Raw genomic sequence first — 26538 nt, forward strand, 5'->3', positions numbered from 1 at the left:
CCCTACTTGATCACAGTAGGTTAACCAAATTCGGAGAAAAAGTAAAGTATTAAGTGCTTGTTCAATTGGTATATACAAAATTAATGTTACTTGATTAGTTTTTTTTTAATTAATTTTTATGCAAATTTTTGACCCGGAAAAACGCCAACTTTGACACTCTTTAAAAAAATAACTACAAAGAATATCGATCTCGGAGTTTTACTCTAATGTTTATATAGCTATCAACTATAGTATTTTGAAAGAAAAACGCGGTGAAACAAAATCGAGGTTTTTATCACACTGTGCAACGCCACAAAATGTATGGGATTTGACATTAGTATTCGCTAGCGAAGCGATGACTTATGTCAAATCGCATATATTTTGTTAGCGTTTACGCTAACATACTTTACATTTAACATACTTACATGAAAAAAAAAAGATTTCATGTAATGTGTTATGTATCAGATCTTTTTTATAGTAGACAAGTGGTCTACTAGGGCTGGTTTGTGTGATCCAACATGCGCGCCGCCAGTGCCCGCCGGGCACCTGCAGCACGGTCTTTTTGCCCACCGTGTGCGTTGGTAATATAGGCTTCCCTTTGTGCTATCGTTCGCGGCGAAATTGACCGGCCCGCCCCGCCCCGTCGTCTGCAAAGCGCCTTAGAAGAGTAAAATAAAAATGCCACAGGTATTTTAAAAACCTATAATAATTTATAATTACAAACTTAAAGATACAATACATTAAATATAATTAAGATCTTTAATCACTCAATAGATTTTGAATTATGAAAATACATTAATTGCAATATGGCTCGATTAATAGTTTTTTTCTACATACCTGAGGTCACTAAAGATATTGTGTTTAACATACTTACATGAAAATGATGAATGATCTGGATCTAGCCATGAATTTTAAAATCGCTCAAACATGTATGTAAACATAAAACTAAATAGTAATTGGGAACATGCATTGTTTTAAAATCAGCAATTTTGAATAAGTACTTATCAAATGAAATAGGCTAAAAATTGAAATCAGTACCTAGCTAAATCAAAATATGTTAAAGAACAAAGTATTAAAAACAGTAATGTTCAAAACAAAAGTTGCTGTTAAAAGCATTCTCTTACAAGCATTCTCTAACAAGCACTCTCTAATAAGGGTTGTCAATATATCATTTGCCACCAGAGGAAGGCGACGACGGTAGGATCTTTCTTGTCAAATGTCGAGTCAGACAGACATATTACAGCTATATGAAGCTATTTCGTGACATATGACAGCTGCTTGACACGATAGACCCTCTGGCTACATAGCGCCATACAACCCTCATTAACGGTTCAACAATCGATCATAGATTATTATAAATATATGGCCTAGCAAACACTTTTTATAGTTCATTGATAAGCCAATAAAATATGCATATTCCCCATTTATCAATATCCAAACTACTCTTTAGCGTCAGTGATACCTTCAGTGCTGATAGCGAACATGGCCTCCGTCTCGGGCAAGCAGGGACTATCGTATATCTTACAAACTCTGTTATCACCTCTCCCCTTCCTCAAATACAGTCTAGTGGTAGACGCGTGCGCCATGATATGTCCGCCGATGGGCTTCTTGGTGTCAGCGTTGAACACACCCACCGAATCCACTTGTGCCACTACTTGGTTTGTAATTATTACCGCTACGCCAAACTAGAAAAAAAAAGATTTCATGTAATGTGTTATGTATCAGATCTTTTTTATTGCGTTCATAATGGTCGAAGCTATTAAGAGTAGGACATATGGACAAACAGCAAAGTATATCGGCTGATAGAAAATCTGCAGTCTACGAAGGCTCTAATAGTTTCATATTTACTACAGAAGGAGGATATTGTGATTTTATAGTACCATTGGAAAAAATGTAATAACTAATAACATGATTCTGTGGTCGCTTGATGATATCTATTTACAACTCAATAATTAATTAAGCCATATGAATAACATTGAACATTAAAGGAGGGGCTGGGGACGAAATATTGTAACAATAAACATTATAATATACCTCATCGGCAAGTCTAAGTAACATCCTCATAAATCTCCCGAGATGCAACTGTCGTGAATTGAGTTCTCCTCTGCCAGAGTAGTCAGTTCTGTATAGAGCTGTAGCACTGTCCACTATTAGTAAAGAATATCTGAAAACAATTATTAATTACACTGTAAATATCAAAATTGATTTTGATGTAGCAAGAGAACAGTCTTAATGATGTAGAATTTTGTGTATAAAAATATATTATTGGTCACAAATGGACAATTATTAATACTAACAAGTAAAATTAGGGGAAAATTTTAAATAAAAGTTAGCATCTTACCTTGACTCTGCCATCATTGCACAAGCTTGAACTAACAACTGTGTTTGATGGTCTGTGTTATAAGCCCTAGCGTATGCGACATTGTCTAGAACAGCTGCACCCTCCATGCCATATCTCTGAGCAACGGCCAGCAGCCGCTCCGGACGGAAGGTTCCTTCTGTGTCTATGTACATACATTTTCCCTCACCACCAGATTGTTCTATTGGCAGCTGGAAATAAAAGAATGGTAAATGGTGGCTACAGATTTTATTTTTGTGTTCTGTGCTGGCAATATATGTATACTGATAGTCTATATTAAAAATTAGAAAGATTGAAGTGAATTGCATAAACAAAAGTAAGGACCAATTTCAATCCACAATAACTATTTTATACCCTTAATAGCCTAGTAAACGAATGATTCTGCTTGGAAAAGTCGAAAGCAGAAATTTTAACTTTGGTACTTTGTTTAGACTAGTTAGGGGATAAACATACTAAAAGTCCTGACTCCTGACCCCTCCGAGGTGTGCCCGAGGGAGGGGGGGGAAAGAAGGTCCCGTTTTTTGGTTTTTTGCTTACTCATCAAAAACGGTGCTTCGTACGAAATTCTCTTTTACTACATAATAAAAGCTATATATTTGCGTCTTTCTGGTATAGCGCCATCCCCTTCTGTTCGGCAAACACGGCCAACGTGTAGAGGCTGCTTTAAAAAGTTGAACATTTTATTGTATGACGAAAAATCTCTAAGCCATGGGAGAAAAAAGTTAATGAAAGGTAAGAAAAAATCACATAAAAACTCCCTATATTATTGCATCAATTTATAGTGTTGCTGGTAAGGAATGACTTCTGGAAAGTAATCGTATATGGCAAACTTGAGGAAAGTGTTGTATTTTAGTATATTGTTTCATATTTTTAAGAACTTTTCTGGATTTAACCGTACATCGTTACCTTGTAGAATTTGTTTAAAGCAATACTACCGAATGGTGCAATAATACAGGGTGTTTTATTTTTCCTAAGAAATAAAAAAAGACCCTTTATTATTGCACCATGCGCTAGTTTTGCTAATTATAAACAATTTCTCCAAAGTGATATTAAACGAAAAAATCAGGCAAAGGTTCGATATTCAACATTTTATTGTTTTTTGTATGAGAAAAATCAAGTTTGTTGTATGAGAGCCCCCCTAAAATATTTAATTTATTTTGTTTTTAGTATTTATTGTTGAGGCGGCAACAGAAATACATAATCTCTGAAAATTTCCAATCTCTAGCTATAATCGTTCTTGAGTTACAGCCTGGAGACAGACAGACGGACATACAGAAGGACAGACAGACGGACAAACTGACGGACAGACAGATGGACAGACAGACGGTCAGGAAGACGGACAGACATCAAAGTCTCAGTAATAGGGTCCCGTTGGGTACGAAACCCTAAAAAACACACTTTTGAAAATCGGCTAATTTTAGAAGCTCATAGCGAGGCAATGATTGGAGATAGATACAAAGTGTAAAGGACGAAGTTGTAGAGAATTTAATTAGCTTTTATTATGTAGTAGAAGAGAATTTCGTACGAAGCACCGTTATTGATGAGTAAGCAAAAAACGGGACCTTCTTTCTTCCCCCCCCTCGGGCTCACCTCGGAGGGGTCAGGACTTTTAGTATGTTTATCTCCTAACTACTCTAAACAAAGTATCAAAGTTAAAATTTCTGCTTTCGACTTTTCCAAGCAGACCCCCATTTTGGGCATTCGTTTACTAGGCTATAAGCACTTTGCACTGTGTTGCTTTATCTGACAACATTTAGACTCAACAAAATAAGAAAATATTATGACCTAATGTTAAATTAGGTCATAATATTTTATTATTTTGTTACTTACCTTTTAAATCCTTCATGAAAATAGACAGCATTAAAAAATAAGCAATAAATTATTATTATATTCAAATCTTACTGAGATAATAATAGTACTTTAAAAAGGCATGTATTTAAATCAATATCTGTATATTCCCTTTTCTCGATCAAAATATTTGAAAGTTTCTCCAAAAATACTGACTTGCACACTAATTATGCACCCTAAATAATGCGAATTCAGCATACTATTTAAAGTTATTTGCAAAACTATTTTACTGAACGAATAACTATTATTAAATTAGTATATCTAACAATTCCTTAGTTCAACATACATACTACAACTTTTTAAAGGAAAACCATCACCTAAATTACTTTTAGGAACATCATTTATTCAAAATAAAACCCAATTGATCTGTTATGTTCATATAATTAAGAACACATAAAAATCGTCAAGTGCTAACTTAAATTGGACTAAACTTTGGCACAGTGAATGGTAACTCAGTTTATAAACAATAATAAGAAACAATCGGCAAAGAGCGAGTTTCGTGCGGATTCGTGCACAAAGGGTTCCTTACCGATATATTGTAAAATAATAAAGCCTCCGGCTTAGGAATTGCACTCTAGGGGTTGACAAGCTACTAAAGAAAAAAAAAGAAAAAACAACTGGCTTCAATTATGAGTCTAGCGGGGCTCCTACTTCTGGGTGGTTCACAAAAAATAACCACGATGGCTAAGGCGGGAGCTACACTGCACTACGCTCCCGCCTTAGCCATCTAACCTAACCTAATCAAGTTGTATTGGGCTAACATTGCTATTAATTATTTAAGAATCATTAATAAATTTATTAACCCATACAATTACAATACAGTAGTAAATTTTGATAATTTTTATCAAGAAACCTTGAATTATTTAGTTTTGGAATGATAAAATCTTTCACCATATCTCATCATAATTACCAAAAATCTTTGTCGCTAACACAGAAATAGATCAAGATATATCTGTGGTCGCTAAAGGGTAAAGAGCGAGCGCAAAGGAGTGAGTGCAGCGGTAGATGAGGAGGCCCCAACATGTTTTTCAGTAAAACAGAGAAACAAAATGAAAATAAAGTTAGCCTAAGAATATTTTAGTTGCACGATTTGTCAACTTGTTTTTATAATAGAAATTCATTTTATTGTGGTGCACCTTTTGATATCGTTTTTAGAAATTCCGTTGTAAGATTGTCCAATTCAGAGTGCAAGTTAGTATTTTTGATAAACAATTTAAATTTTAGTTTTACAAATAATATATCCGATGTATGAACTATATTTTTGGTGTGAATTCGGTTATAAAGGTCGTCTCGTTTTGTATGATGTCTAAGTTTTTTTTGAAGGGCATGTTCAGTTAATCAATTGTTTTTTTTTTGATCAGCATTAGTTTTTCTGGTATACATTCAGTTAATTAGTGGAGTTAAGGTAGTGTGCTGAAAAATTATTCTGATGTGCATTTAATAATATCCCCTTTAAAAAGATAAAACCGACTTCAAATTGTACGTAATTAAGAATTAAAATTCCCTATCTCAAAAACTACTGAATCGATTTTGATGAAACTTCCAGTATTCACTAAGTTGAACGATACCACGATAAAAAAAATCACATCAGACTTGTAGTTCCGGAGATATGCAATATATATGCAAAACATACATACATACATACACTTTTGAAATTTGGCATGTTTGTTCAGAAGCTGATATAGATTAACATATGCAAAAACTGGGCAGTTCTGGAAATACATACGCGTCGAATTGACAACCTTCTTTTTTTTGAAGTTGGTTAAAAACATAAATTTAAACAACTTTTGATAATATTTTATATTAATTATAAACTATGAGTACTAAAAATCAAACCCAATATTTTATGATAAATATTGTCATTGCGCTTGCCAAATCTCTGTGTTTTTGTTAAATTTTCAGAGGTAGACAATAAACTATTTTATTCAATGATTGATGGACTTATCAACAAATTAAAAAGTCTTAGTTCATACCTAATAAGATTTGCCACCATACTGCATTTTTAACTTATTGATAAGTCAAACCATTATTAAATAATATAATATATAATAGTTTATTGTTTACCCCTGAAAAATTGACTAAAACACATAGAAGATTTGGCAAGTGCAATGACGATATAAAGTATGAGTATCTAAAATCAAACAATTTTTATCAGATTTCTTACTGTTTTTCTTTAACAATATTTTTAGTCTTAATGTTTAATTTATATTTGTATTAAAAAATTCTAATACAAATATAAATTAAATATTTATATTATTAAGAAGTAAAGAAGTAATACTGTACCTGACAAGTAACAGCCAGTGTATGACAAAGTTGAGTTTTCCCAGTTCTAAACTCCCCAAAAATTTCTGTAATTGATCCTGTCTCTATTCCTCCACCAAGGAGCCTGTCCAATTCTTTTGACCCTGTTGTTAGCTGTATTATTTCAGCCCTGAAAAATTGATATAAGTACATTGTTATATTATGATAAATCATTGTTCAAAAGTTTTTAATGGTTGCATAGAGATTTTTAGCCCTAGAACCGTACCCTGGGGTACAAATAAAAAAAATAACAAAAATTTCGTTATATTTTTTTTTTACTGTTCGACGGTTTCTTTCGCGCGTCCGTGTATTTACGTGGGACGGGGTGGCGCGCTGATACCTCAGTCGGGCGAAGTTCTTGCTTGCAAGTTGAAGCGGTACATTGTTTGTGGGGTACTGTAGTACCCCAGGGTACTTTAAACGTAAGTATTATTGTTTGAACATTTTCATCATTTTGTTGTTTTTTTTTTTGTTATTTGTGGGCATGAATTTGATGAAACCGACATAAAATTTATCGAGATCGGTCAAGCAGTTTTTATATTGTGAGTATATTTGTTTTTGATGGCATTATAGGATTGTTTACATACTCCTAACTTATTTTCTTTTTAGACGTAATTTGAGTGAAAATTAAATAGAGAATATTCTTCTGGAATCGGAAGATGGTGAAAATCTGTTTTTAGGTGAGGCATCTGATGAACAGCTGGATAAAGTTATCCAAGATTTTCACGATGACGTAATTTTTTCTCAGAGTCCTCACTCTTAAGAAGTAGAGTCACCTCCTGATTCAGACGAAGAAATAGAAGAAGTAACTTTGCAGTTCAGTTCTAATGCGTAACCAGTCACTGTCCTCAGCGTTCCAGATATTTTACGTGGAGTAGTGGTTACGAGGTAGAAAAATATTACCCAAAGAACCCTAAAAACTATATCCCTAGATAAATATTACCCAAAGAACCCTAAAAACTATATCCCTACAAAAGGAAAACGTAAAGACAACTTAATGTATATTGCAACGCTGAATACTTTGACCTTAAGAACTGACGAAAAACTCAAAGAAATAGAAGAGGCACTAACCCATATAAAATGGGACATACTAGGTCTTAGTGAGGTCCGAAGAGAAGGAGAAAAAATCATCGAACATGATAATTATATATTCTACCACAAAGGTGAAACCAAAGGTCATAACGGAGTCGGATTCATGGTCAAGAAACATCTAAAGAAATATATTGACGAATTCCAAGGAATAAACGAAAGAATTGCCATCCTGAATATGGGTCTCCCTGGACACAAAGATAAATGGTCTATCATTCAGATATATGCACCTACTGAAACCTCTGACGAAAAATCAAAAGACAAATTTTACAGAATGCTTACCGAAACCCTTAGCACCACTAAAAATAAAAACATTATTCTAATGGGCGATTTCAATGGTAGAGTTGGACAACAGAACCCAGGCGAAGATTCTGTAATTGGTAAATACGGAACAGGACAAAGAAATGATAACGGCAATAGAATGATAAACCTAGCTCACGAACACAAACTCTCGTTCATGAACACCTACTATAAGAAAAATCATTCAAGGAAGTGGACCTGGATATCTTCAGATAGCCGACACAAGAACGAAATAGACTATATAGGAACCAACAACCGCAAACCATTTCAGGACGTCACAGTAATAAGCCAATTCAACTTTCATACCAACCATAGAATGGTACGGGCAACATTAAAACTGTCCCAACAGAGAAAATGTAGTAAACACTTTGCCCACCCCGCATACAATACACTATTTGCAAAGAAAACCAGTAGCCGCCCACTAAATCTAACGAATAAAGAACTAGAAATACAAAAACTTTATGATTTAGAGGTGAACAAATTGTACAAAGAGACACCACGAACAAGGACCCCAAGAGAGACGCTTAGCCAAGCAGTTAAGATAAAGATTGAAGAGAGAAAAGAACTTTCGACTAATAGCACGGACAAACATGTTGCTAAAAAAATAACAGAATTAAGTAAAGAAATAAGTAAACAGATAAAGAAAGAGAGAAACATTAAAAGAATCGAAAATATAAACCATCACATCTCAAAAACTGGTGGGATTCGAAAAGCACTAAAGGAACTCAAAGAAACAAAAGAATGGATACCAAAATTAAAAAACAACAGACTCCATGAAACAAACAGAAAATCCATACTGCAAATATCAACAGACTTCTACCAGAAGTTATACTCCAGAGATGACCTACCAACACTCCCACTGAACATAGCACAGGACCAAGATGAGGAAAATATTCCTCCTTTCCTAAAAAGCGAAGTCATCAACGCTGAAGGTACTGGTCGCTGAAGGAGATATTCAAAAGCAAACACTACACCATGGCAACAAAACGGAAAGTATTCAACATCTGCATCCTTCCAATACTAACTTATGGGTGCCAAACTTGGGCCCTCACCCAAAAACAACGACAAAGGATTGTCACATGCCAGAGAAGCATGGAAAGGAGCATGCTTGGATACACAATTAGAGACAGGAAGAGAGCTATAGACATAAGAGAAATAACTAAACTAGAGGATGCTATAAAAAAGAGCAAAAAACTAAAATGGAGTTGGGCAGGGCATATATTGTCTCTGAGGACAATACGGAAAAATGGACAGAATTAACGACATTATGGGTACCTCAAAACGACACAAAAAGAAAACGAGGCAGACCAAGGAAAAGATGGTCTGATGACTTCAGAAGAGTTGCAGGCCACCTCTGGCAAAGACTAACCCAGGATAGGGAGAAGTGGAAGCATCTAGGGGAGACCTATGTGTCATCAAGACACGCTGATACCTAAAACATACAAAAGTGCAGTGATAATAAGCACAAGAATGTCATAACTACCTAACTATTGTATCAGCAAATGGGTTAATAAACATAAACAATAAAGAGGTAGGAAAAAACAGAAAAGCAGCGAAAAATGTGTATGGCATGGATAGCTTTGTCATACTTACAGTGTGTCGCGCAAAACTCGCCGCTGGAGCCTCTGTGTGTTCTATGGAATACTAAATATTGTGGGGATCAATTCTATGATACTGTTACATTCTATTCAGATGCTACTAATAAGCAATTTTTCAGGGAAAGGCGCACTTGCCTGAAGACTCTCGCTATTGATGTCATAAAACCGCACCTAGAAGACAGATTTCAATAAGAAGATTCGAAGATGATATACTAGGGAAAAAAACGACCAACGCCTTCTATAGCTTCTCCTAATTTCAAATCTGGAAGGTGTTTTTTCTTCCTGAGGTCCAAAGACCGCAAATCACGTACGCAATGTGAGACGTGCAAAACTTTCATTTGTACTGTTCACCAGAACAAAATATGCCACAACTGTTTTATAGTACCTAATTAATGTGATTTAATTGTTTAGAAAAACTGAGATTATTGTTAAAAAGGTCTACGTAAGTTGATTTAATAATAAAATCTTTAATATTTTTTTAAAAATGTGTTATTATTGTTGGGGTGCACTAGTACCCCAGGGTACCGTTAGATAAAGTTTAAGATGGGTACGGTTCTATGGTTAGGGATCATAATGTAAATATTAGTTTTCGAAACTTTAGGTGAAGTTAAATTTCAATTTTATGGGTTTCAACAATAATTTTGGCAAAGCATAGTTAACTAAATACTACATAAGACGAAGGTACTACGGTACACTGCTTGTAGAAACAATATTGTTCTACAACCTTTTCTGATGGAACTCTGTTGCTGTGGTGAATCCCATAGGAACCAACTTTGATGCTTCAGCTAATATTTTATCTGCTTTGGCTTCCGATATGCCTTTGATAGTTATAAGCCATTTCTTTGGTGCATAAGCAACCGATTCCACGGTATGATAACCAGCCTCTTCTAATTTTTTTATATCTCCGGACGTAATTCCATTTCCCTGCCAATAAAGAGTTAAATGTGTAAGATCATATAGGAAAACATAAAATTAAGAAACCAGTACAGTAACACAAAAATTACTTCAAGTTTACTAATCAGCTGTGGTCCACACTCATCCAAATCTTCATCAATCGTCGCCGTTGTCGCTGATGCTGTGGCAGTCATGTTGATTGCTACAGTTTTTCTCACACTTCGAAACCTTTTGAAATATTTAAAACATTGTTTGGGTGAACTATAAACTCTTGTTTTAGGACTTTTAGGCGAAAATAATAGCTATTTGCAACAAAACCAATTTTCCCAGTTTTTTTTTTTTTTTTTGTTGATTCGTCCCGGTCGGGACAGGCAAAGGGAGCGTTGCCCATACAGCCATTTCTATGTTTTCTCTATTTAATGAATGATAGTGAAGGCCGAAGCCAATTCTTTTATATTAACCATCTGAAATAGAGTTTTCATCAGGCCGAAGCCAATTCTTTGATATAAATAATATGAATAATAAGTTTTTTCATCAGGCCGAAGCCATTTCTCATGTTGTGATAGTATTGTTTTGTTTAAAATTAATACTGTCCCTTCTTCAATTTGACATATTGTCGTCATTGGTCATTGTCTTCATTGTCTTGACCAGGGTTGCCAGATTGGGCGACAAGTAGCCAATTGGGCTATTTTGCGGTCCTCCGCGGCTACAAAAAATTTGGAATGGCGACTTATCGCCTGTTGGGCGACACGGTTTTTTACTTATCGCCTATTGGGCTACTGCCTACTATTGTATTTTCGTGAACGCGGCCATAATATCAACGAACGCAGCGATGCGTTGTCTATGCGCGGCCACTTTCACTCATAATCTGTGGTTCGCCGCGTGGGTGGCTGTTGAATATCATTCTGTTCAGGAGCAGAGAGAGCTCCGGTAGGAGTGTTAGTGTTCTGTGAGAGAGAGGCAGTAGATATCATAGATAATCTATACTAATATTATAAATGCGAAAGTATCTCTGTCTGTCTGTCTGTCTCGCTTCACGCCAAAACTACCGAACCGATTGTAATGAAATTTTGTATACAGATAGTCTAAAGCCTGAGAAAGGACATAGGCTACTTTTTTACTGTAAAAAAAGGGTTGTAAGAGGGTGAAAATACGAAAATTTGTTCAAATTAAGTTAGTTCCAAAAATTCATACTAGATGGCGCCTTACGTCTCTTACATCGCGCTAACGCTTGCCCAACATCTTTCTATAAGAGGTGGTATCATCGTGAATTTGAGTTTCGATTTTTTTCGATTGTTATTTCTTTTTTACATTATTTAATAAGTCAGTACTTTATATTATATTATATATACAGTGACGTAACCTTAAACCTATCAATGATAAATAGTTTATAGTTAAGTTGTGTAATTGGAGGGCTAAATAAGCTTTAAAATTTGGCATAATATATTATAAAGTTTAATTAAAAAAAATGAAATATTATGTGCACACTGCACAGCTGTTTTGATTTAAGGGGTACCAGGGTTTTTTTTTTATAAAAGCTTTTGACACCAATTTTGTTGACATCGCGCGCTATAAACTGAAGTCCACGCGGACGAAGTCGCGGGCAACAGCTAGTACATAATATATATACTGAGTAGATATGTTGGATCGTAATTTGCTCGACACCATCCAACTTTTTGCAGCAGATGACGATTAATATGCATAAAACATTTTTTATTTGTAAATACATAATTTTAAAATAAATACTATGAATTATAGATTTTCATTGCTAAATGTCACTTTTATAGTTGGGAAAAAAACCCCAAAAAATAAAAACAACTCGTTACCACTAATGCAAATTTTCAAGTATCCAATAATTAAACCAAGAATCTTATGTTATATTATATAAGCTTCTTGAATTAAACGAAGCAAGTCTCCTTAAAATATTGATAAAATTACATGTAAATACTTATCTCTAATGTAATAGAACAGTAGCATATAATATTATTCATACGTTTTATTGACATTACGTTTAATTACCGTGTTTCTTTTTTATTGGGCTACTTTGGGCTATCTTTTTATCGCGAAGTGGCGATTTGATCGGTCTTTGATCTGGCAACCCTGGTCTTGACGTGGTCTTGACTCTTGACAGATGCCTAAAAAGGCTAAAAAGTCTGCTATTAAACAGTTCAAAGTTATGTACATTATATAATATTTTATTACTAAAACTAAGAAAAACAAGATGAAAAGCAAGTATAAAAGAGAATTATTTACAACCACAAAGTACTTATATATAATTAGGAAATTTACAACACATAACCGTTACAGAGAACTATCTCTGTGTTACTATATACAATCTCAAGGTATATAGGTAATGACTGGTGAGTACCTATTTAATTATATATCACCAATGGTAGAAAGGACGTACTCATATATTGGCTTATAACAATCGGGTGTTTTCAGAAGCTGCTGAAGGGAGTGCGGGATGGCTTCAGCAGTTTTAAAGATATCCATCAAGTGATTAATAAAAATAAATATTTGAAGAGTAAAACTGTTACAAGTAAAGAAAATGTGATCCAAGGTTTGTTCAGAATGATTACAGTAATTACAAACGGGTGAAGACAATATATTCAATCTATGAAGATGAGCATTAAATCGACAGTGACCAAGTCTAAGACGGCAAATAGTAGAATAAAATTTCCTGTCATGAAATGAAACACCTTTAGTAAACCATGGGACTGACAACTCCTGTTTAATTTTAGAATACCATTTTCCTTTGGTTTCCATGGTCTGTTTCCAAAAATTTGTAAATTCGATTTTAAAGGTTTCTTTTATTTTGACTAAAACGTCAGATTCTGGAAGACATATGTTTTTAATACAATGCTCCTGAGAACAAGTAGTTATAGCTCTTGCTAAAAAATCGGCTTGTTCATTTCCCTTAACACCAATATGTGACGGTGACCAGACTAAAACTATATTTTTTTTTGTTTAATGTTGTTAATTTTGTATATTTTTCTCTAATATCATGGATAATATAGTTAGTTGTAGCACAAAATTTGGGGTTATTTAAGTTTTGAAGAACGCTAAGACTATCGGACACTATAATCCATTTATCATAAACTTGAGTTTCAATATACTCTAATGCAGACAGAACTGCTAAACACTCAGCAGTAAAAATACTTGTTAAATTTGGAAGCCTAATACCATATCCTTTCTTATCCTGTTTAATATATATGGCTGCTGATACCGCCTCAGAAGTCTTTGAACCATCAGTATAGACTTGTTGATAACCAACTAGGTTACTTAGTAAAAGGTAGACATCTTCTTTGCACTTCAAAGAATTATCAATTACAATTTTTAGTGGAAAATATTTAGAGCTAAATGTGCTCATATAGCAAGGCCATAAGTCACTTTCATATGAGTTATAGTCTTGCTTTATTTTTAAAATTTCAGGTAGGTAATGTAATAAAATAGAGGAAGAAGAACCACTCTGCAATTTTACAAGAAGAGGATGATTTTTAATGGATGAAATTCTCAACAAAAACCTGTATATTAAATATTTAAAGCGAATTTTCAAAGGAGGGATGTTACATTCAACCTGCATTGATATTATGGGTGTGGAACACATCGCACCAAGCACAATCCGTAAGCACCTATTTTGAACTTTATCTAGTCTATCAACAAAATGTGGAATAGAAGCAAAGCATACATAACCATATTCAAAATGGCTTCTTACAATAGCCTTGTAAAGAATTAATAAAATTTTTGGATCAGCTCCCCAATATGTGCCTGCTAAAGACTTTAATATATTGCAAGCCTTTAAAGCCCTGTTTGCTAAGTAATCAATATATTTATTAAATTTGAAGGAGTTCTGAAAAATCACACCTAAGAATCTAACAGTTTTGTCAACTGCTAACATACTATCTCCATATTGTAGGACAATGTTTGTTGTTTTGCTAGGTTTTTTTGAAAAAACTAAAACTTTGCTTTTTTCAGAGCTGATGTCCAAGCCCAGATCATCATAATAGGCCTTAAGGCCGAGGAGAGCAACTCTGAGATTTTCAATAGCTGCAGACAACTTGTCTGCAGTACAATATATAGTTAAGTCATCTACAAACTGTAGGTTAGTAATGTTTTGACCTAAGACAATATTTAACTTATGTATGTACAAAATAAATAGTAAAGGACTGAGAATTCCACCTTGACTTATTCCTTTGTAGGAATACCTTGGACCAATCAGTTTATTTTCAAATTTCACATATAATTTACGACCACTAAGAAAATGATACACCCAATTTACCAATTTTTCAGGTAATTGTAAAGAAGTTAAAATAGTTGAAAGTTTTTCCAAATTGACATTATTATATGCGCCAACAACATCAAAGAAAATACCAACCAATATTGAATTATAAGACAGAGCATTGTGAATGTCCAAACAAAAATGACTCAAGCTCTCTCTAGCCGAACGGCCACGCCGAAAACCGAACTGATTACTAGGTAAAATATGATTTCTTTCTATAAAAAATTCCAATCGCTGTTTAATAAGCTGTTCAAATATTTTGCCAACACAAGAACTTAAAGTTATAGGTCTATATGAATCTGCAACATTTATATCCTTTCCGGGTTTTAATATTGGAACGAGACAATCTGTTTTCCACTGTTCAGGAATCATGGAATGGCACCACAATGAATTTAAAAGATTAAGGAACAACTTCATATTTTTGGTGTCTAACAATTTAAACATTTTGTAAGATAAACAATCTAGACCACAAGCAGAATCTTTACGAGATTTTATGGCTGCTTTCAGCTCTTCAAATGTAAAACTATCTACTAAAAAAGAATTTGGAGATGTTGTCACATTGGAATTACTGTTCTTATAATTATTTGGTACTGTATCTGGAGTATATTTATTTAAAAACTGTAATATCCATTCACTATCAATGAAACTACTTCTAGGTGTATAACTTCGGTTGAATTTTTTTATTTTCATCCAAATTTGGCTCATAGGAGTTAATCTACTAACAGATTTACAAAAGTTTTCCCAAGAAAGTCTTCGCTCTTGTTTCAATACGCGTTTTTTATGCGCCTGAAGACGCTTAAATTCGACAAAAGTTTCAATACAAGAATTCGCTTTAAACCGCGCATAGGCTTGACGACAATCATGTACAGCCTTGGAACATTTTTCATTCCACCATACTAATGGAATTTTAACTTTTTTTTTAACGTTACTACAGGCAGAACTTTGAGAAACAGAATTAGCAGTTGGGGTGCAGAACTTAGGCTTATTCAAACCGTTGATAAATGTGCCACATTTATCAACAGTTTGAATTATAAGCGCACAGAATCTATTAAGTATAACTGTCGATTAAATCGCATGTTTCAATTTGAATTTTTTTTAATTTCTGATTAACAGTTTTTTCATACAAATCCCAATTTACTGTTTTCAGATTCGTGTGAAGAGGAAAACTTTCAAATGTCTGTGACAAGTTACTATGGGGAGAGAATGATGGAGAAAGATTCAATGTTGTCAGAGTTGGTAAATGATAACTACCTAACGAGTCTGAAGAAACTTGCCATTCACAAAATAATGCTAACGACGCCGAAACAAAAGTCAAATCTAGTGCATTTGGCTTCCATCTATGCGACCCTACAGTGGTTGGACGTCCATTATTCAAGAGAACCAAATCATTCTCATCAGCGACATCAACAATATCTCTCCCTCGCGCGTCAACTTTGCCGCAACCTCATAAAGTATGATGCGCGTTAAAGTCTCCAGCCAAAATTATCGGTTTCGGAATAGTGTGTATTAAATCATTAAATTTTTTCTTATTAAATTCAGGAGTACAGCTTCCTGGGCTGTAAAAACTTACAATCGAAATTTGTTTCTGAAAAATTTGAATCTGAACAACAATATTTTGTAAAGAATCATCATAAAATGTATTAATTTTGTTATAGACTATAGTGTTATGATTCATAATTCATAACTTATGAATTAATATGGCTACTCCATTGTGATTATTACCACAGTCATTTCTCACAATAGAGTATCCTTTCATGTTAAATGTGATATGTGGTTTGAGCCACGTTTCACTAATTATACAAATGTGGATGGAATTATCTAATAGAAATTTTTGTAGTTCATATTTATTACTTGGCAAGCTTTGACTGTTCCATTGCATAATATTTACTTGGGCAGAGAATGTGAAAGATTGTTATTTTTTTCTTTTATAGTTTCTTTTATTGTTTCTGAAAGAAGCTGTGAGTTTATGCTTGCATTTTGAGTCTTGTTCAGAGTAATAGCTTTAATTAAACATTCTGTGAGTAACGTAAGTGCGTTTTTATTTGAGAGAAGTACATTTAATAAGTCTTTACTATTTGTGTTTTCATTCAATGAAGGGAAATTTTGTAATTTATTATTAAAAAGGTCTGCATATGATGTAGTTGTATACTTTTTTTTATTTTCTTCTATTTTCATTTTTTTAACTCTACATTCTCCAGATATAGATAAATGGCTACCTTTGCAATGTACGCAAACAGCTTTATCTGGGCTTTGAGTACAGTTTTTATAATTGTGAGCCTCGGCACATATCGAGCAACGCTCTGCATTCTTACAAAACTTTGCTAAATGTCCGTATCTTAAACATTTATAACACTGTTTCACTGGTGGAATATATGTCGTAACAGGAAATCGCCACATAGAATAGAATATACTTTATTGCGTTCAAGATATTGTACAAACATAAAATACATTCATCAAAGATACAAGAACGCAAAGGCGGCTTTATTGCTATTGAGCAATTTCTTCCAAGCGACCTTTGGTATCTATAGGAGTACAATAACAATTAACTTAGGGTATACTGTGCGCTAATAAAAACTATAAGCATTGAAACTTAACAACTAACTTAAATTCTAATAATATTATATAATACATATATGCCTAATAATTACATAAACATTTACATTCTAATACACAAATAATAAGTATATTATAAACTAATAAATACTCTATAATCAAATATTAATATACTAAAAGTAATTATTGTAATCCTCTAAACATGCCTACATGTGAGTAAAAATAAAAATAAAAAGAAGGAGAATGATAAGTAATTTGCGATGGCTGAATTACCATTACATTCAAATAACATTACTTACGGTACATATTATTATTGTTAGGGAGTGACTCTAAATAATGTTTTTTAATTAACGATTTAAAGTTAGAAATGCTCTTAGCTTCCCTTATATTAGTTGGTAAAGAGTTCCATAAAAGTATCGACCTGACCGTGAAGGACTGTCCATAAAAATTTGTTTTGTGATTTGGGATTTCGAGAAGGAGGTTAGTCGAAGAGCGCAATTGTTTAGAATCCGATGTTCGGAAGTTAAATCGATCCTTAAGGTAAGACGGTGCCCTCGGATCGTGTAGCAACGTGTACAAGGAGGATAGAACACGCATATTACGACGAAGACGTATGGGCAACCAAGAAAGCCTAGAACGGTACTCCGATATGTGGTCAAATTTACGCAGACCAAAGACAAAGCGAATTGCCATGTTTTGGAGACGCTCTAGCTTATTTAATTTTTCTTCAGTAAGGTCTACAAAACATGTATCTGCGTAATCTAATATAGACAAAAATAAGGATTCGGCTAGCAAAATTTTGGTTTTAATGGGTAATACGTTCTTAAGCCTTCCTAGTGAGTGCCACACTGCGTACACCTTACTACTGATCATTGAGATATGATCTGACCATGAAAGATGTTCATCCATGAGAACACCCAGGTTCCTTACCTTTTTACTAAAAGGAACTGGAGTACCACACACGAGCGCCACATATTTATTAAAACATATTCAGGCAATGATGTAGAGCACGAAAATGTAATTGCCACTGATTGCGTTGGTTGCAGCTCAAAGCTGTTGTTAACCTTAGCTTTTCTCATTATTCTACGTACACATATTACCCTTTTTGTACTACTCGAAATTGCTTTATAAATTTTTTGATAGGACATTTCGGTCGGTACGGAGTTGATGACACCAGTCAACTCCGTGCTACCAGCTGGAATGCTTGCTTTTAAATTTTGGTCTCGTAAAAAAGTAGTATTTTCAAGAAATGCGTTAGCTAAGTTCGGCCGATTAAAATAGACTCCAACTTTGAATTTATTAATTTTTCTCAAGAAAGATATTCCCTTAATCGATTGTTGGAAAATACGACTTAAACCCATGAGGTCGCGAGTACCTATAGGAGTTTCACCTGTGCTTTCCACGAAGACTACAAATTCAAATCCAGCTGCGCTGTCCTCTGGATAGCGACGGCTGTAATCATTTACTCTATAAGGAGCATATTTGCTAAATTCCTCTGTGGGCTCAGACTGTTCAGAGCTACTCGACTCAGCCTGATCATCCACCGGACTAGACGATATTGGTCTCTTCTTCTTCCGTTTGGACGGCCGCTGAGACATCGCGGCGCGCCTGGTCCCGTGAAGGGACTTTTATATAATTAAAAAACTTACCAACAATACGAAGAAATAATTATATACAATTAAAAAATATATACAATACGACAAATATCCTACAATTATGCAACTTTTTACAATAAAAATCAAATTAAATTTTCAGTGCTGAAAAAATTTTCTACTTTTCCCGCCACTCCAACTACCATAGACATTTTTTTTTTTTTGTTAATTCGTCCCGGTCGGGACAGGCAAAGGGAGCGTTGCCCATACAGCCACTACCATAGACATGACATGACATAGACAAAACATGGACAAAACAATATTTTTTTTTCCAAGTTCAAACTTGGAATGAGGGATTTTCCTATATTTTTAATTTGATTGTCAAACAGTTTTTTATTTCAGTAACTAGATGGCGTATGGGTAGACAACTATCGGTAATACCAGGGAATACCATCAATAATTGCTACAAAACTGGGCAAAAGAATGTAAAACTTGATACGTTTCAATTTGAAAAAGACGCAATAATATTCCAATGAATAGGATAATAAAGTTATTATAACGATGTTTTAGCTAAAACTTACGGAAGAAATAGCCGATTACCGATGTTCACACCAAATGTCACTGGAATTATACATTTTGGTTTTGACAACATCTTACCTGCACTTGTGCAAGATAACGGATATTTAATGGCTTATATTTTAACATCAAAAACCCAAATAATACAATTTGGGAAAAAATAATAAAAACCACACCAACAATAAAAAGTAAAAGAAGTTTGAAAGTGACATGCCCGCCAAAACTCTTTCAGTTGTCAGTTTTCAGTTTGACGTGTCAGCGTGTTCCTAAACTGTTACCAGTATACTGGCCTAATAGCTTAGGCCAATGAACGCTTAGGTTTAGGATATTTTGATTTATGTCACACTTGACAGTACACTGATATTTTTTGGAAACACAACCCATATATAGTCAGAGGTGCCAACCTGCAGATAATTTCAGATCGGTGAGGAACCAATAGAAAATCTAGAAGTGTCTCAATGAGGGATTTTCATTTATATTTTTTAATTTTATTTTCAACAATCTTAACTAGATGGCGTAAGGATAAACACTTCTAGATTTTCTATTGGTGCCTCACCGATCTGAAATTATCTGCAGGTTGGCATCACTGACTACATAATTATGGGTTGTGTTTCCAAAAAATATCATTGTACTGTCAAGTGTGACATAAATCAAAATATCTTAAACCTAAGCGATCATTGGTCTAAGCGATTAGGCCAGTTTAGGAACACGCTGACATAATAAATACTTGTCAAACTGAAAACTGACAACTCAAAGAGTTTTGGCGGCCATGTTACTTTGAAACTTCTTTTACTTTTTATTGTTGGTGTGGTTTTTATTATTTTTTTCCCAAAATTGTGTTATTTGGGTTTTTGATGTTCATTATTGGTAAAATATTGGCCATTAAATATCCGTTAACGATAACGGATATTTAATGGCCAATATTTTGCATATAATGGCCAATGTTTTAATGCAAAAGTGCAGGTAAGATGTTATCAAAACCAAAATTTATAATTCCTGTGACATTTGCTGTGAATATCAATAAATACTAAATAGGCCTACTTCTTCCGTGAGTTTTAACTAAAACATCGTTATAATAACTTTATTATCTTATTCATTGGAATATCATCGTGTCTTTTTAAATTGAAATGTATCAAGTTTTACATTCTTTTGCCCACTTTTGTAGCAATTATTGATGGTATTGCCTGGTATTACCGATAGTTGTCTACCCATACGCCATCTAGTTACTAAAATGGAAACTGTTTGACAATCAAATTAAAACAAAATAAATTATATATTTAAGGGAGCCCATTTTTTGCTTGATATCAATAATGGCAAAAGGGAGGCACTTGAAATGTTCACAAAATACTCAGTTGTATACATGCTTTAATAATAATAATAATTGATGGTAAAATTTAAATAAATTGTAAACCCTTCGTGCGCGAGTTAACTCGTATTTGTCCGATTTTTTGGTAATTTATGCCCGACATCAATAATGGCAACTTAAATAATAATTAATAAACTAAAAATAAATTAAATAGTTTTATTAAAATTAAGGAGGCTGCTATATAAAAAAAAACCATATTTGCCTATTTTGTCTCTATGTTCTATAATACATAGAGACAAAATAGGCAAAAATGATTTTTTTATATACTTAATATAAAAAAAATAATTTTTGATATCAATATAATATATAATATAACAGGACGCTCACTTATACCATCTTAGTTTATCGATATCCTCGACAAATATCAACCGAGTGTCCCATCACTATAGACCGCCATGTTGAGTTCTTGGCAATATGGCGCCGACCACACTTTTTTGTACTTATGTCACTTCCATCTGTTTCTTTATTCATTGGTACTATCTGACTGAAATAAATGAGGCATTTTCTTATATTTTTAACCACTAGACCACGGAGGCGTGACGGACTTTAAATTAATTAAAAAAAAGCAAATTGGTCGAAAAATTTGACCGATATATCGATATTTTTTTCGCGATATATCGAGACCAATATTGATATTTTTTCAAATATCGATGTATCGATATATCGATATTTTCTTTCAATTTCGACATCCCTATAATACGACACTTTGACAGTTTATGTACTTCGGAGAACCGGAACATAAAATGGCGGACCGGCTACAGTATTTTGATTTGGTAGAGACCATTTAGCCGAGTCCACTTATAAATGTCAATGGATAGTACGGTCTTTGTTATTTTGACAAAAAAAATAAACATAGACAATGATGCACTGACGTTTATGAATTATCAAATGTCAATAAGTGTCAAATTGTCAGTTGGACAGTGGACTTTTTGCGTTTTGCACAGAATTTGAAGTGCCAGATCCTTTAATGTCTGTTTATTAATGGTTTATTGATTTATTTTATATTAGTGTGGGACGTGGGTCTAGTTGTTATGTACCTATACTATTATTAGATACATTTGCTAACAAGAGGTTGAAGGCTGACCTGGACTCTTGAGATAAGTGTAGTCATGGAAGATGTATCCTTGAACATCCAAGGAGAGATTTTCAAAGTAAAAAAGGATACATTATGTGAACACAGTGACTATTTTCGAGCTATGTTCAGCGGTCATTACGTGGAGAACAATCAACAAGAAATTACAATCGATGTAAGTTCCATTCATAGCATTTATCTTACTTACATACGGTACCATCTTATTTTTTTAAATTTTTAGGTCCTGGAAGCTGAAATATTTAAAATTATCGTGCAATACATGCAAATAGGACTCATAAATTTATATGAATATGATTTATCAACTATTCGCGACATAGCAGTCGCTGCAAACTTCTTACAAATAACAGAATTAATGAAACAAATAGAATATACTTTAGAACTACAGATAACAGACTCCAACTGGGTAGAAATAATGGAGATAGCTGAGAGTTCAACATACCATAAACTTGAACATGTTGCCGCTGTCCATGGACTCCTTTCCTTTACTAACATGAAGCCAGAATACATACCATCCATGCATAAGCTCGCCTGGTATCTATCAAATCCATATCTAAATGCAGAAAACGAATCCGATATATTCAAGTTTGGCTTTGATTGGATGATCAATAATGAAACTGGAGCAGATGCTTTGCTCATTATTCTCAGTTGCCTAGACCTCACAAAACTCACAACATATGATCTTAAAAGAATACTGGATTTATTAGGTGACTATGTGAACAGCCTCGCCATAAAGGTTGTTCAATGTCTGTGTGTGCTGCACGGGTATCCCGGGGGAATATCACCAGTGACACTAAAGAATAACAGACAGAAGCTAACCGAGGAGTTTACAATGCGAGTTTGGACAGAAACATATAAATTAGTAGATGAATGTAAACCAAGAAAACTTGTATACACATGTATAGTGCCCATGTGGCAGTTGCAAGAATCAAATCATAGGCCTTTGCCACACTGTCTTTACACTTACAATGACGGCGAAGGCTTGAGTAAATGGATGGAGTTAACTGATTCTGTGCTATGGGGTTGGAACATCATAACATGGGGTCTCACCAAAATAGTGATGGTGTGTGGGGAATATGATAGAGGGAGTGGAAAGTTTATGAGAGATGTTAGGGTTTACGATACAGTACAGAATGAATGGACGAGCCATGGTGTAGAGCTGCCACACAGGAGACATGCAGGGTTAGCGGTAGTCGGTAATTCCTTGTTCATAGTGGGTGGTGTAGGTGGCCATAGGTCAGTTGACATGCTTCTTTTTTTTCTTGTGAGAAACTGCTTTTATAACTTGAACAAAAAGAAAACAAACCAAGAAAATCTTAAATGTTAAATTTTTTCAGAATAGTACTGAACACAGGAATTGTGTATGACTTAAAGGAGAGGACTTACAGGAAAATTGCAAAAATACCTGATGCGATTCAGAGTCCAGCTTTGTGTTCACATAAAAACAAAGTGTATGCAGCTTTACAGAATAATATATATCGTTATGATGACTCTGGTGAGACAGATCAATGGGTTACCAGTGTTGCTACTAAGATCAGATTAAGTTGTATACGCCCATTCAAGGACTACATTTATGGCATACAAGGATATTTCAGCCATCTCTATCGATTCCAACCTGGTGTTGACGAAAGAATGGAAATAATCACATATTTTTCTAACCTGCCCATGACTATGTGCAATATAGGTAAGACTTATTGATAGTTATAGAATGTATATTTCACTGTACAATAACTTTCTGTTCTATCTTGTATAATATTATATAAGTATCATCTTATATCTCTAAATCACTCTATCAAGTGACTATAGTGACTAGTGTCCCATTCAAAGTTAACCGATTCAGTGCAGATGACACGGGAGCCGTGTCATACATGTTTTTAACGTGTGGCGTATGACACGTGAGTCGTGTCATATAGAAAGCGATTGTATCTCCCTCAAATTACACTTTAAAAGGTTCTACTCCGAACAAAACCATCTTAAATTTCCACGCAGTAAAACAAGCCTATAGGCTTCGTTTCTGAATATTCTGTGAATTTAAAAAAGTAGGGGCTGTCTTCTTTTTTAGCCCGGCCGTACGCCCGCCGGACCCCCGCCGGAACGCACTCTGTTCATACATTTTGTTGTGGACCCCTCATGCTATCAGAATTCTGACGTGTCAAAATGTATTTTTCTGATCAGAAATTTGGGTAAAATGCGGCCGGGCTTTTTAGTAGTAAACTTTTAAGAAAATAAAAAGTAATATTTTTTATAATAATATATAATATCTATGGACGCTTCACACCACGTCAGTCTGGCCCTGTGGTAAGTACCTGAAGGACTTGTGTTACAGGTACCAGACAACGGAAATATATTTAATAGTTTTATATTATACATATATTTAAGATTTTTATTATATGATACACATATTTAATACACATCCATGACCCAGGAACTTTGAAAACTTTTTGTTCCGTCGGCTGGACTCAAACCCGCGACCCCCGGCTTGAGCTACCAACGCGCTCACCACTGAGCCACAGAGGTCGTCGAAGAGAGAGCCCATATTATTCTATAATTATTATTTTAGACTTTCAAGTTCTCGCATTTTTTTTAAACAATAATGTAGAAAAATACTTGCGTTGACATCAAATTATTACAAATCCATTTTTTTGAAAATCGGTTCACAAACAGCGGCGTAATCGTTGAACACACATAAATGTGTCCACAGCCGAACGTATAACCTTCTCCTTTTTGGAAGTTGGTTAAAAAAACTTAACAACGAACTTCTTTTTTATCTACGAACGTATAATTTACATTGGAAACCCAGATCTATTTCATATGCTCATTTTTCTAACTTTCAAACCTATAAAAGGTTTACAACACCGGAATAAAAAAATCGCCATTTTCAGGTTAAAACTTAGTAAAACTACTCGAAATCAACTCAAAACAACGTAGCCTTTCGTTAACAACAATGGTTTGGGTTCAATTAAATAAATTAAGTTAATAAACACGTAAAAACCAAGAAAAACAATAAACCTTTTTGAACGTGGCGGGTGACACGGTAGCCGTGTCATCTGCTTCTATGGCGTATGACACGGCTCACGTGTCACGAGAAAATTGTATGCCGCCACGACTGAAAGTCTTCAAAAACGTGCGCCGCATTGAATCGGTTAAATATTGTTTTGTACTAATATTGTTACTTGCATATTAAATTTTCATCTGATATACAGGTAATCGTCTCTTGGTGTTTACTCAAACAATTCATGGCCACTCTGATATATTATTTGTTGAAGAGTATACAGGAGAAGGTACAGACAGAGATTCTGAGGAAACCAAAGAAAAACCTTTGGTCAATACTACATTGTTTTGCCAAGGAGGTGGTTCTGAGATCCCCAATGAAATACAAGGCGAAACTTCTGCATATAACAGATTTCTCAAAGAGTATAAAGGAGACTTCTTAGCTGATAAGCCAAAAGTTATTTACAAACAGAAATCGTCGCAGGAAGGCGTAGAGATAAAGGTGATTGATGTCGCCGGGTCTGGGGTGATAGTGCTGTCTACTCCGCCTCTGCTTAAGGACATGTCTGATTACCACAGAAGACATCTCTCACAATATACATACCTGTAATAAATATTTATTTTATTGTCCATATCATTTTATTTTATTCTTTTAAGAAACATGCTAAGCAAAAAGTTGTAAGATATACGAGACTTGCTTTTGCATAGATACTAAGAAATGTGAAATTGGTCACAAATAAACTTGATGGGAGGACTGAGTTAATGTTTTTTGACTCTGTATTTGAGTTATTGTTTTTTAAGCATAATATCCTGTTTGTAGTTGAATTCTAATCATAGTAAAATATTTGAATTTGGACAAGGGGCGAATTTTTATAATGAACCTGAAGGTTAAAAATTGTTGCTTGTGATTGCAAATGCGAAGTTATTTTATTTGTTTTTATAAGTAAGTTTAATTAACAAATATATATAGCTATAGGTAAAGAAATGAAATAAAATACCATAGGTAATAGTAAAAACACATGTTACTTATTTTATTCATTTACATTTATTCTGACATTCATTTACATACTAATTTTAATAATGTGTACATACATTTGTACATTATCATTTATCAAGACAAATATTATTGTTTTAATACTCGTAAACTATGCGTTCAATATAAGATAGCATTTTATGCAATTTAAATTGAGACTAGGCGTCTAAATTAATAAAATAAATCTTTGCAATTCATAGGTATACAGTATACACTCTATAATGCTATATTCGTCATTATACTTCAACACTGGAGTAACAATCTAATTTAAAATGTTATTTACAATGTTAAATGTATAAAACTAAAGGCAAATAATCTCTTACATAATAAGGCCACTTACATTGTTTAATAAATATAATAACTACACGAGCACCATAATTATTAAGATCTGTAAGGCTGTGCTAGATTGAATATAAACTTATGAATATCCTAATACATAAGATAACTCGCAAGCACTTTAGGCCGCGCATAATTATAAGATCGCTCAGCAAAACTGGAACTCAGGCAATCGGCGCAAGTGTACAATAATTTATACAAGATGTTACTGTAAACACCGTTATCCTTGAAATCATGAAATGAGCCCGTCATAATGAACAACTTTTTCTATGAGAACAATCTGGGAACTCAAAAAAATCCGTCTTCATACATATACAAATTGTCGATCTGGCCATCTGTATAGGTATGAAGATG

The 26538-nt window shown here is 34.1% G+C and overlaps 2 protein-coding genes and 2 long non-coding RNA genes across 5 annotated transcripts; 3 read left to right on the plus strand and 1 right to left on the minus strand.

The window, feature by feature from the left end:
- Positions 1-809: 809 nt before the first annotated feature.
- On the minus strand, positions 810-22713 carry LOC121726606 (DNA repair protein RAD51 homolog 1). Of its 2 annotated transcripts, XM_042114036.1 has the most exons (7): positions 22703-22713; positions 10479-10581; positions 10199-10398; positions 6470-6617; positions 2321-2529; positions 2014-2143; positions 810-1664 (listed from the first exon to the last, which is right to left on the minus strand). In XM_042114036.1, the coding sequence occupies exons 2-7, from the start codon at positions 10560-10562 to the stop codon at positions 1419-1421; spliced, it is 1017 nt and encodes a 338-aa protein (XP_041969970.1). In that variant the 5' UTR covers positions 10563-10581; positions 22703-22713; the 3' UTR covers positions 810-1418. The 2 variants fall into 2 exon arrangements, with proteins under 2 accessions (XP_041969970.1, XP_041969969.1); XM_042114035.1 differs by lacking the exon at positions 22703-22713 and having other exon boundaries at positions 10479-10697.
- LOC121726608 lies at positions 12550-12869 on the plus strand. The gene is made up of 2 exons (XR_006035561.1): positions 12550-12728; positions 12811-12869. It is a non-coding gene; the product is annotated as an uncharacterized LOC121726608 (long non-coding RNA).
- On the plus strand, positions 12885-14748 carry LOC121726607. Its single transcript, XR_006035560.1, has 4 exons — positions 12885-12928; positions 13801-13992; positions 14344-14470; positions 14659-14748. It is a non-coding gene; the product is annotated as an uncharacterized LOC121726607 (long non-coding RNA).
- Positions 21656-25449, plus strand: LOC121726605 (kelch-like protein 26). Its single transcript, XM_042114034.1, has 4 exons — positions 21656-21981; positions 22048-23060; positions 23162-23508; positions 25028-25449. The coding sequence occupies exons 1-4, from the start codon at positions 21844-21846 to the stop codon at positions 25423-25425; spliced, it is 1896 nt and encodes a 631-aa protein (XP_041969968.1). The 5' UTR covers positions 21656-21843; the 3' UTR covers positions 25426-25449.
- The last annotated feature ends 1089 nt before the right edge of the window (positions 25450-26538 follow it).

This window comes from Aricia agestis, chromosome 4 (assembly GCF_905147365.1).
Source record: "Aricia agestis chromosome 4, ilAriAges1.1, whole genome shotgun sequence".
In the NCBI taxonomy this organism is placed as follows: Eukaryota; Metazoa; Arthropoda; class Insecta; order Lepidoptera; family Lycaenidae; genus Aricia; species Aricia agestis.

Bases quoted from the DNA above. Each gene is read 5' to 3' on its own strand.
- LOC121726606 (XM_042114036.1), bottom strand. From the start codon at position 10,562: ATGACTGCCACAGCATCAGCGACAACGGCGACGATTGATGAAGATTTG. The intron at 2,530-6,469 runs GTACAGTATTAC...TTTTATTTCCAG, and splicing joins CACTGGCTGTTACTTGTCAG to CTGCCAATAGAACAATCTGG. The intron at 2,144-2,320 runs GTAAGATGCTAA...AATTGTTTTCAG, and splicing joins GCAATGATGGCAGAGTCAAG to ATATTCTTTACTAATAGTGG.
- LOC121726605 (XM_042114034.1), top strand. From the start codon at position 21,844: ATGGAAGATGTATCCTTGAACATCCAAGGAGAGATTTTCAAAGTAAAA. The intron at 21,982-22,047 runs GTAAGTTCCATT...TTAAATTTTTAG, and splicing joins AACAAGAAATTACAATCGAT to GTCCTGGAAGCTGAAATATT. The intron at 23,061-23,161 runs GTCAGTTGACAT...AAATTTTTTCAG, and splicing joins GGTGGTGTAGGTGGCCATAG to AATAGTACTGAACACAGGAA.